The sequence below is a fragment of the Sprattus sprattus genome (assembly GCF_963457725.1).
Source record: "Sprattus sprattus genome assembly, chromosome: 3".
NCBI classification, from domain to species: Eukaryota; Metazoa; Chordata; class Actinopteri; order Clupeiformes; family Clupeidae; genus Sprattus; species Sprattus sprattus.
In genome coordinates, this window is record NC_137922.1 from 20974271 (window position 1) to 20986830 (window position 12560).

General features: G+C 48.0%; 1 protein-coding gene across 1 annotated transcript in view; it reads right to left on the reverse strand.

Moving 5' to 3' along the window:
* The window catches only part of sugt1 (SGT1 homolog, MIS12 kinetochore complex assembly cochaperone), a 29946-nt gene that overhangs the window by 9757 nt on the left and 7629 nt on the right, over positions 1-12560 (reverse strand). Inside the window, exons 7-10 of the mRNA XM_080834974.1 lie at positions 10202-10230; positions 6276-6301; positions 5759-5855; positions 3111-3218 (exon numbers count right to left, since the gene is read on the reverse strand). Coding sequence (XP_080691100.1) covers positions 3111-3218; positions 5759-5855; positions 6276-6301; positions 10202-10230 — 260 coding nt within the window. The remainder of the gene's footprint in view (positions 1-3110; positions 3219-5758; positions 5856-6275; positions 6302-10201; positions 10231-12560) is intronic.

The window sequence follows — 12560 nt, forward strand, 5'->3', positions numbered from 1 at the left end:
ATGGCTCTAGAACACTTGACATCTTCAGAAGTGCACTGCACAGACTACTTCAGGCTGTTCTGGGGGGGCAAACATGTTACAACTCTTGGGCTCAACCAAACAGCCAGTACATAATGTAAGCCTATATTTAGGTACGGATCAAGAATATAAGGCTACCGTACTCTTCCTGCAACACAACATTAAATGGTGCTACATGTACACTCCCTTGCTTTATCACTGTTGTCAAAGTGCCTCAACAAGAATCAACATGGTCTTGATCTGTTTGGTCTCTCAGTGGCAGTTAAGCTGTGCTGGAATCTGACTGGGCAGCTCCTGCGGCTTAAGCCAAACAGGCCTCCTCCTGCACCTCACTCCGTCCTCTCGGTATGGGACCTCCTCCTGCACCTCACTCCCTCCTCTCGGTATGGCACCTCCTCCTGCACCTCACTCCCTCCTCTCAGTATGGCACCTCCTCCTGCACCTCACTCCCTCCTCTCAGTATGGCACCTCCTCCTGCACCTCACTCCATCCTCTCGGTATGGGACCTCCTCCTGCACCTCACTCCGTCCTCTCGGTATGGCACCTCCTCCTGCACCTCACTCCCTCCTCTCGGTATGGCGCCTCCTCCTGCACCTCACTCCCTCCTCTCGGTATGGCACCTCCTCCTGCACCTCACTCCCTCCTCTCGGTATGGCTCCTCCTGCACCTCACTCCGTCCTCTCAGTATGGCACCTCCTCCTGCACCTCACTCCCTCCTCTCAGTATGGCACCTCCTCCTGCACCTCACTCCCTCCTCTCGGTATGGCACCTCCTCCTGCACCTCACTCCCTCCTCTCAGTATGGCACCTCCTCCTGCACCTCACTCCATCCTCTCGGTATGGGACCTCCTCCTGCACCTCACTCCGTCCTCTCGGTATGGCACCTCCTCCTGCACCTCACTCCCTCCTCTCGGTATGGCGCCTCCTTCTGCACCTCACTCCCTCCTCTCGGTATGGCTACTCCTGCACCTCACTCCCTCCTCTTGGTATGGCACCTACTCCTGCACCTCACTCCCTCCTCTTGGTATGTCACCTCCTCATGCACCTCACTCCCTCCTCTCGGTATGGCGCCTTCTCCCAGACTTTACTCCATCCTCTTTGCCTGGCGCCTACTCCTGCACCTCAGTCCCTCCTCTCGGTATTGCGCCTCATCCCACACTTTACTCCATCCTCTTTGCCTGGGGCCTCCCGCGAGAGTCCGCTCAAGAGACGGGTAGCAGAAGCAGAGCCGGCGGGGAAACCGCCCCCCAAAACCACCCCACCCAATCACACTACACCCCAGCCGACCTCACTGCACAGGAACAGGGAAATGCTTTTAAGAGGCAGCGCAGCTCACTCGCTCCACCTCAGTGAGAGGCCTCCGTCTTTTAACAGCGCTCTATCAGTGAGCACGTCAGGTCTCCATGACTTCTGCGGGAGATGGCACAGCAGGCTAGCTGGGAGGCTGGATGGCGTGGCAGGGCAGTGACACGACGCTGATGTCATGCCGAGCCTAGTCCAAGACTCTTTCTGCAAGCTAGTGAGTAAGTGTGGAACCGAGTGAACAAGTGAGTGAGAAAGTGAGTGGGCGAGAGAGGTAGCGAGAGAGCATCTTCATCGCTCTTCAAGATCATGCCAGGTACTCGGCGGTTTGGATGCCTTCATTACCCGTCCCCTCTTGGGCACCGTTTTCTTGACGTGACGTTGCAGTCGAGTGTTTCACGAGCGAGGTCTAGTCATTAATTCCCCAACGGAGGGGCACTGAAATGGCCCCCTCATTACCAAACGATGAACCCTGCCCATGTTGCCCCCCTCCCACAGAGAAGCAATTAAATCCTCAAATGCAACTCGTTAGCGTTGCGCCGGCTGAGCATTAATGGCCTGTAAGTGTGCCCAAGTTCACACACACACACACACACACACACACACACACACACACACACACACACACACACACACGCTTTTTTTCCTCCAGACAATTTTGTGTGATATTTTTCCCCTCTATTTTAAATGGGAACGGTTGTCACTAGAGGGCAAATATCAAACGAGCCTTGATAGGTTGTAAACACGCGTGTTTGGACAACTGTGTTTGAAGTGTGCCTGTGTGGCTGGCATGCAGGCATCTTCATTAGCAAGTACCTTTTTTGGGGTCGGGGGGTGGGATGATAATGGAGTTCGTCATTTTGTGCATGAGCAGGAGAGAGACGGGCATTAACACATGGCAGACTGGCATCAAGCTTCAGCTGAGAGCTGCTGGCACACGGGGGAGAACCTGAGGACCCGCGGGACTTACACCCTGCAGCTGCTGGTGGCACATATCCCGCAGAGCGCTCGTCTCCAGAAAGAGCAGCAACGACTGGGCTATGTACACTTGTATACACTTCATTGTGTCTGTGTGTGTGTGTGTGCGTGTCTGTGTATGTGTGTGTGTGTCTCTCTGTGTGTGTGTGTGTATGTGTGTCTATGTGTGTGTGTGTGTGTGTGTGTGTGTGTGTGTGTGTGTGTGTGTGTGTCTATGTGTGTGTGTGTGTCTATGTACACTTGTATACACTTCACTGGGAAAGGGGCATGCCAGCGCCTCCAGAACCTCATTTAAAAGAGAAAAACCTCACCAACAGCAGAGAAGAAAGATAGGGCAGCAGAGCGCACGACAATATGAGCTAACTTGAAGCACCACTCTGATCTGTAATGATTTCAGATAGAACACCTTGAAGAACAGACACAGTAAAAGGATAGACAATAAAGGGATGGGACTACCGAGAAAGGAAGTCTGTGTGCTTGTGTGTGAGAAGTGTTTATGCATGCTTGTGAATGTTTCTGTGTGTGTGTGTGTGTGTGTGTGTGTGTGTGTGTGTGTGTGTGTGTGTTTCTCTGCGTCTCTCTCTGTGTGTGTCTGTGTCTCTGTGTGTGTGTGTCTCTGTGTGTGTGTGTCTCTGTGTGTGTGTGTGTCTGTGTGTCTCTGAGTGTGTGTGTGTCTGTGTGTCTCTGAGTGTGTGTGTGTGTGTGTCTCTGAGTGTGTGTGTGTGTGTGTGTGTGTGTGTGTGTGTGTGTGTGTCTCTCTTGAGTGCGCTTGAGTGTGTGTGTGTGTGCGTGTGTTTGTGCGAAGGAGCAGACCTTGGTGGAGAGGATCCGGTAAGTGCACTGCTCGGGGACCACGGCATGTAGGAGGCACAACTTAAGGTAGTAGTCTTCTCCCTGCTCCAGCTTCACACACGCCGTCAACTGTAGGAGAGAGAGAGAGAAGAGAGAGAGGAGAGAAAAGAGAGGGAGAGAGAGAGGAGAGATAAAAGAGAGTGAGAGAGGGTGAAGAGAGGGACAGAAAGAGAAGGAAGGACAGATTTAGAGAGAAAGAGGGAAAGAAAGGGAGAAAGACAGAGGGGAAGGGAAGGAGAGCAAGAAAGAAAGAAGAGTGAGAAAAAGAAGAGAGAGAGGCATCTCATTTCACTCTTCTGGTGAGAGCAGAGCGGTTGCTGAATCTTTTATGAAGATTCCGCAGCTCCTTGCAGGGGGAAAACTCTGTTCCTGCCCTCCCACTAAACACAGCTATGAAAGGAGTACTTCCACTGCCTGTTCAACACTCTTTCCAAAGTACTTCACAACAATCTTGCCGTTTCTCTTTTTCCCCATGGCAGAAGTACCAAGGAAGTTGGTGGTGGATGGATTCTAAGATCATCAGCAGTTATCCTATCCATTGAACATTTCTATATATCCACTTATACACTGTATTTTCATGTTGATCCACGAAACACACCCCCACACACACACACACACACACACACACACCAACTGAAGACATACACACGCACGCACACACTAGAAGCTCCGATACCATCTGTGTTTGGTCCCTAACTGTGGTAATCGGGTCCCAGGGCGGACCGGAGTGTGTCGGTGCCTGTGGCTGTGTTTATAGGCTCCGGGCGTGAACATGGGGGACGCCTGGGGCCCGTGGTGAGTGAGTGTGCACGTGTGTGTGTAAGTAGGCCTGTGTGCGTAAGTGTGTGCCAGGAATGGTGTGTGTGTATATGTGTGCGTGTATGTGTGTGTGTGTGCCCAGAATGGTGTGTGTCTATGCGTGTATGCGTGCGTGTGTGTGTGTGTGTGTGTGAAAGTGTGGTAAGAGAGTCTGGTGAATATGTGTGTGTGTGTGTGTGTGTGTGTGTGTGTGTGTGTGTGTGTGTCTTTGAAACTGTGGTGACAGTGCAGGGACAGATTCATGTTTGGAGGCTGTCGTCCCCATAACCAGTTTCTGTTCTCCTTGTCCTCGTCCTCCCCATCCGCCTCTGTCCCTTTGGCCAATCTCTGGAGGGGGGGGGGGTGTGCTGGATGTGCTGGGGGGGCGCTAGGGAAAGCCCTCCCCACCCCTCATCAGAGTGGCTGCCGGGGGCCGCCGGGAGAGCGGCACTCCTCCGCGGCAGCAGCAGCAGCATCAGTGGCGGCCTGCAGGCAGATTCCCCAGATACCGTGCATCCATATTTCATCTGCTCTCCATCTCATTTGCAACCAAATTATAACGCAAAACTCACATTTTCTGTAATTAATTTATAGAGCAGATCAAACAACAGCCCTGTACTTTGATTTTTTCCCTGCCTTTCCTTTCTTTCTCTCCCCTTTTCTGAAGGGGGGGGGGGGCAGTTATTTTCATAATTGTTCAGCTCTCTACCTCCACACCCTCCATCTCTATCCTTTTATCTCTGCGCACTGCGTGGCTGACATGTGCATGAGTGCGTGGGGTATTAACACTCGTCACCAACTGTGGAGAGCCGGGCTAACACTCTCACACACACACACACACACACACACACACACACGGGCACACACACGGGCACACACACAGACACACACACGGACACACTCGCACACCCACAGAACACATTGGCACACACACACACACCTGGGCCAAAATCCCCCCTGGTCTGCCAACTGCCCGTTTAATTAATTAAACAATGTTTAATAAAAAAAAAATATAACATGCTGAGGGAAATGGTCTTGTTTATCTGTCAGATTTCTGCCGCGGTGTCGAGTAGCAGTGGGACACCGTGGTTAACACACGCTGCCTGTGACGAGACTCCTCTGTCATACTTACAAACTCAAACACCAGGGCAGAACACGTCAGCCAGTCCAGGACTATATAAGAACACTCCAGCCAGTCCAGGACTATATAAGAACACGTCAGCCAGTCCAGGACTATATAAGAACACGTCAGCCAGTCCAGGACTATATAAGAACACTCCAGCCAGTCCAGGACTATATAAGAACACGTCAGCCAGTCCAGGACTATATAAGAACACGTCAGCCAGTCCAGGACTATATAAGAACACTCCAGCCAGTCCAGGACTATATAAGAACACGTCAGCCAGTCCAGGACTATATAAGAACACTCCAGCCAGTCCAGGACTATATAAGAACACTCCAGCCAGTCCAGGACTACATAGGGAGAACACGTCAGCCAGTCCAGGACTACATAGGAAGAACACGTGGCTGAGTTGACAAGTGTGAGAGAAGAGTTTCATCTCAGGCAGTGCGTGTATTCATGGTGTCCCACTGCTGCTTGACACCGAGCAGCAGTCCTGGACTAGATAAGGAGGGGAAACACTCTCATCCCTTCAGTGTTTTTGAGGCAGTGCTTACAGCGCTCTGGCTCACACAGGCACTATATTAGTGTTCCGCGTCTGGAGGCCACAACACAATCATTTTCATTTCCTCCATTTTCACAAAACACTCGCTCTCTGGCTGGGAGTTCAGTTGACAGGTGTGGCGGTTACCTCTTTCTCCTCGAAGCTGACCCTGACGTCCTCATTCTTGGCGTTCTTCAGCATGATGGTCATGATGACTTGGGACTCGGTCTGGTACCAGTCGTACCTTATCAGGGGGCAGAAGGCTCAAGTTTGGTCGTGATCGAAACAGTCATAATCCTAAAGTGTTTTTGTTTTCCTGCTCTTTTTGTTCTAAAATGTACCTTCCTCAAAACCATAAATATACCAATGGAGGAGAAGACAAAAACAAAATATAGAACAGATGCTTCTCTTGGAGCCAAGGCTGGCTTCCAACAATAAGGTGATGAAGAATCTGGCTCCAAGAGAAGGAGGACAATTCAGCGAGAGCTTATATGGGAGGTCTAAACTGGAACACTATATTGTGATGTACTGCAGCTTGGCTATATCTGGCATTGTTCTAGATCTTTCTAAATGCAAGGCACACAGGCGTGCAAACGCTGGCCATTGTGTTTCTGCACTATGGGGCTCAGAGGGAGCCAAAGCCTCGCCATGCTGTTGTACTCACTTGACAGGCGGCGCAGAGGCTGGTTGCTGTGGAGAGAAGTCAGAAAAATGTTATCCCTTGACCATCCCAAGACAAAGGGGGGGATAAACAGACAAATAAAACAAACAAACAAATACACAAGCAAACAAGTCAACACACAGACAAGCCAACCAAATGGATGAACACTGAAAATAGCACTGTGACGGAGGGGCTACCACAGAAGGCAATAAGCCACTGTGACGTGTAGGTTAGACTGTGTAAGAGCAAGAGCGCCCCTCTGTGGAGGACTTGATAAAAATCTAAAAAAGTGCATCACACTGCAATTCAGTTAGCGTGTCACAGTCTGGTTCAACCTGGCTTATTCGGCACGACTTAAAATGGAGTCAGATAACGAGAATCGCAGTCATCAAAAAGACAGTTTTATACCCATGAATAAATAACTAGCCCAAAGCAGGGAGTAAATATGACATATGGGAACCCATACATGAACACTACAAGGCCAGTGGGGGTGCAAAAGGGTGTTAGAGAGTCCACCTCTAAAAGATTTAAAAGGATGCACAACTAACATGCACAACAAGAACAACTCCCTTGTTTGTGAGAGAGACACGTCTAAAAAACTGGTTGTGGAGATCGTTTAATTTTTCATGCCTTGAGAGAGAGCCATTATGCCCAAGCTAACACAAATCTAGTAATTTTTCTGACACAGAGCTGACATGCCTGTCGCCCATTTTCCTGGAGATCTACTGGGGATAAATCAACATCTGGTAAACATCTCTTTCAAATGGGAGACTCATCTAAATGCATTCTTAGAAAAAATAAAATTACAAGATGAAAGGAGGGGAGGTTCTGGGTGTCAAATCCTATTTAAGCTTCTGATTAACTAGAGGGAAACAGGTCACATAATCATATGAATCTGTGAACTCGCCACAGATTTCCTCAACCAGAGTGGAAGCCAGGAATGTAAGGAGGCTGTTGAGGAGCCCATGTCTGCAGGCTGGTCCCTCACCATATCACTTCTAAAGGGATGCTGGAGATCTCATAGTTACGCCAGTTGCACCATCTAGAGGGCTGCTCGATTATTCTGATCAATTTTGAGCTATAAAATAACACGATTACTCATTCAGTGTTCTCCCTAGAATTGTGTCCAGCAGCAGTGTGGTTGTGCGTGAAAAAAAGCTTTTTAAAATGATGTTTCCATATGGGGTTGTGACGTGAACATGATACTGGAAAGTCCATTGTTTTTGCGTTAACCCAAACCGAGCTGTTCAATTCATCTAATTCGTGTTTATTTCATTGGTCGTAATTGTTGGAAGCCATAATCGTAATCGAATGATTTATCGCTCAGTCCTACCATATAGGCTTATGCCTTCTTGCAAAGACTGGGCACAAAGTCAAAGTCTAAACATATTTCTGTGGTAACGACTTTAGACAACATAGCACTAAAGATGGTGCGCCTCATACATAGTCTTTACAGTGAGTGGGCTTTTAGACGGGAGAGAATTGTGTGCCGAATCTACAGCTCAATTCATTTTCATATTTCAGTTTCAGTGAAATTACCTTTATCTTCCATTGTCACAAATCATAAATGAAAATGAACAGCGTGAGAAGAACGTGCATCGGTAAGAGCGTGCTTAGTTAAGTCTAGGCTAATGCTTGGTTGGTGAAACAAACGCAAATTCCATTCTAAAGACTGGTCTTAACAAAGACTGACTCAACAGTGAGAACAAAGCTTAGTAAAGACCAGTTGGAGCAACCAGATCCGAGAGATGGGTTGCTGGTTGCTGAGATGGGACTTGGAGAGAACCCACAAACCAGGTGATCTGGTTTGGGTTATTGATAAGGAGAGTACCCGTAAACCAAAAGATCTGGACAGGGGTTACTGATTAGGTTAGAACCCATGTGGCTTTATTCATTATAGGCTGCTTCATTGATTAAGATAACCCACAGACCTGGTGATCTGGGCTGCTTCATTGATTAAGGTAACCCACAGACCTGGTGATCTGGGCTACTTCATAGATTAAGAGAACCCACAAACCTGAACATCTGGGCTACTTCATTGATTGAGAGAACCCGCTGACCTGGAGATCTGGGCTAGGCTATTGATTAAGAGAACCCGCAGACCTGGAGATCTGGAGCGGGTTGCACCAACAGGATTTAGGACCAGTCTTAAGCTAAGACGGCTTAACTCAACTTTCTATGTCTAAAATGATGTTGCGCCTGTTGCACCACGCTGACTTAGGCTGCTCTCTCTCTAAGTCTAGTCCTAAATTTTACGCCCTGTCAAGAGGAGACTTATGTTAAGACAGAGACCGTTTTCTGTGTTGGTTTCTATAGTAATTTTCACAAAACCGTTGAGTGCAGCTAAAATGACAAATATAACCATGACGTCTAATTTATAGACTGTATAATGAACGTGCTTTAAGACGTGAGAGAGTAGTGCGAGACAGAACTAACCCACTGGATAAATACAATGATCAGGAGTTGACCGATGATTTGCGATTTCAGTCAGACCCAAATGCTGCCCTGACACCAACGTTACAGCCTTTAATTGCACTAAGGTTTTATGCAAACGGTGCATTTCAAAACACTGTGGGGGACATGATCAGCGTGCAAAAATCTACATTTTTATAATTAAAATATATTTATGTTGGTCATACTTCTAAATCAATGTTCTATTTCCGAATCAGAGTAATTACTCTTTCTTTTTGTTCGATCCTCCATAACTAATTAGACGGAAAAGTTGCGAACTGAATGAATGAACGGTAATGAATGGGTATCATGGCAACGCACGTTCCATTCTAGAATTCCACGGGCACTTTCATGAACGCGCCTGTTACGGCCAGTCTTAGTTAAGACTGTTCTTAAATTCTGTTTGTGCAACAGGCCTTAGATAGGGGCCTAAGACCAGTCTTAACAAAGACTGACTTAAGACTTATGACAGTCGTAGCAAAAACTAGTTGGTGCAACCCGCTCCTGGGCTACTTCATTGATTAAGATAACCCACAGACCTGGTGATCTGGGCCATTGAACACCTTCATGCCATCTCAGGAGGGTATCTGACTTGACAGCAAGGCATTAAGAACTGTTCAAAACTGATCATACTCTCTTTCCCTGTCTGCTAAGATGCTTTCGAACTGCCCCTGTAACAGTTGAAGGCAGCGTGGATGCATCCTCAATGCTGCCCATTACCCATTAATCTGTGTGGCAGTTCCTTCAAGGAACTAGAAAAATTAAACAAAGATAGCCGACCAAACCACTCAGGCAGCCACGTTTGTATATAAATGTAATTTGCCTGGCTTTTCTTTCTTGTAACCAAGAAACAGACACTATATACAACAACGTTTGATGTGATTTGCAAGGCATTTGTCAGTCAACTATCTATCTATCACAGACCTGGGCAAAATGCGGCCCAGGGCCATTTGCGGCACCTTGGTTGTCCCTGACCGGCCCCCGGAGGTCAATGGTAAATTAGGAATCAAACGTTAAACGATGAAAATTGATATTACTGTTCATTTGTATACTCATACTATTGCATTGCAAGCTTGCTCTCACGTGTGTGTGTGTGTGCCATGTGTATTGGTCGTCTGGGCAGACCTTTAATACTGCAAAAACATGCTCATTTTTCATGCTGAATTGAGTTCAGCCTATTGCTCCTGCCCTCCACAACAGTCCCACTATCTCATGTGGCCCCCAGGGGAAATGAATTGCCCACCCCTGATCTAGCACGTTACCTAACCAAAGGTTCTTTCAGCGTGCTGACATCAAACCTTACTGTAAATGTTATCTTAAAAGGTCGTTCAAAACCAACACTCAGAAGATGCCTTCACTCAAGTTATGCCTTATGCCTTGCGTCTCCTACTGCAGCAAGGCATCAACCTTCTGTTTTGTACACACCCAGAGAGAGGGAAAATGCAAAGTATACAGGGAAATATGGACAGGAAGCTTACCGTGTTTGTGGCTCCATTCTGGGTCTGGTCTGTTAAATTAGAATTACAAACACACACACGAGAAAACAACAAAAAACAGTTAGCACCTCGTACCTTTTTAACAATTCAGCAGGACTTTTTGAAAAGCAATTATGTTTTGGTTTCTGTTTTGTGTGGCTTTTACCTTCTTTTTACATATTTTTCTCTATCAACAGGGGAGCTCAAAATGTCTAGCCAGCAGGCAAAACAATCTAAAATTTAAGAGTTAGGGTTGAATTGTCCCTTTAATTGAAGTTCACAACACTTGACTCAAGGGAATTATTTCAGGGAATACTGTGTAGTTTTGTGTGTTCTCCAATACCCACACATGTAGAGTAGGCGCTTAGCAACACACAACAACCGAGAAGCCCACACACACAGCTGTGGTTCCTAGGCAGAGCTGCCGTACAAACACACACACACACACACACACACACACACACACACACACACACACACACACACAACAGAAACAAAACACACACACACAGAATCAAACACGGTCTTTCTCTATCACACACACAAACAGAAACAAACACACTCACACAATCAAACACTGTGTTTCTCTCTCTCTCTCTGACACACACACACACACACAAACAGAAACAAACACACTCGCACACACACAAACACAGTGATCCCCTCCAGCCAGCCCCCTTCTCTTCTCTGCATTCAGCTGCCTCAGAAGCTCCATGTCAGCCGGTCACCGCGAGATAGCAAGCGTGTAGGTTCTCGCTTTTCCCTCTTTCCCTCCCTCCCTCCCTTTCCCTTGCTCTCTCTCTCCTTTTTAAAAATGCAGAGAGAGGAGAGCTGTTTACCATTCCGAGCGCACCACAAACAGACTAAATATGCCTTTTTTTCCTCCAGATTAAGCCGTTATGTCTAATAAATTATTGAAGGGTTTTTATAAACAGCGCAGGAGAGGAGCCGGCACTTCCCGCTGCATTAATGGTGTCTAAAATGAGGTTGCTTTTCAAAATAGCGAGGAGCGGGAAGTCCCAACTCAGAACACATCTAATTTTGATCTATACTGAGGAGACACACACACACACACACACACACACACACTCACAAACACACACAGGAACATTTGGTAAGAGAAAGTGGGAGTGTGAGAGCGAGCAAGCGAGATGCATCAGGCACAGTGGCGGTAAATAATGTCACTTTTTAAACATGAAAGGGATAAACCTCCCTCAACAATAACCAGACTGCCAGCTCCGCGAGAGACACACAGAAGGGAATAGGAGGGGAGAGGAGGGGGGGGGAGGGCGGGAGAGAGAGAGGAGGGGAGGAGAGGGGAGAGGAGGCCTCTCTTCGCTTCGCCTCTCACAGCACCACATCTCCCAGTCTGGCTGGCATGTTTACCGCAGATGGTCCCCACACTTACTAACATGACAATCACAGGGCTTGCATTTTTAATGGTATTCTAATGAGCTGCATTAACTCAGATGAACTCAGGGAGACCAATGGATAAATAACAAAATAATGTTTATTTATATGGACAGGTTTTTTTGTTCTTTGTTATTTTGTCCTGTGTTTTCCTTCATTCTTTTTTTTTTTTGGTCTTGGTTCGTCTACCTTGTCCCTTGTTGCACTCGGGCTGTTTTATTATTCTATCCTTTTTAATTCTTAAACATCTTCAGTGGCGGGCGTGCGGCACTGCAGTGTGCGTGTTGTTGTTTTAAAAACATCTGCTCCACTCTCAACGGGGAGCGGTGTGGCCTCATCCCCTCCATCTCTGGAGCCCACTTGGCACCTCCACTACAGAGCAGAGCAGTGCAGAGCAAGCGTAATAGTGCATGTGTGCGTGTGCGCGTGTGTTTGTCTGCGTGTGTGTGTGTGTGTGTGTTTGTATGTGTGTGTGTGTGTGTTTGTAAGTGTGTGCGCGTGTGTGTGTGTGTGTGTGTGTGTGTGCGTGCGTGTGTGTGTGTGTGTGTGGTGCAGGCGAGGTGCTTGAGCTGTCTGCGCGGCTGTGGCAGCCAACGCCACTAATGGACCCAGATGTGTGGAGTCCTTGACCTTGGGCTGCTTGTCTGGTTGCGTTGGGGCAGGTTGAGTGTAATAGTGTGTGTGTGTGTGTGTGTGTGTGTGTGTGTGTGTGTGTGCGTGTGTGGGGGGGCAGGCACAGGAGATGCAGGTGTCATGTCGGGTCAAGGCAAGGCCTACCCTCAGGCTGTGGCAGGAGTGGAGTCAGCAGCCTGTGCACTGCTTTTAGGCTGGTGTCTGTGGCTCTAGCCTTTTAGGCTGGTGTCTGTGGCTCTGGCCGTTTAGGCTGGTGTCTGTGGCTCTTGCCTTTTAGACTGGTGTCTGTGGCTCTGGCCTTTTAGGCTGGTGTCTGTGG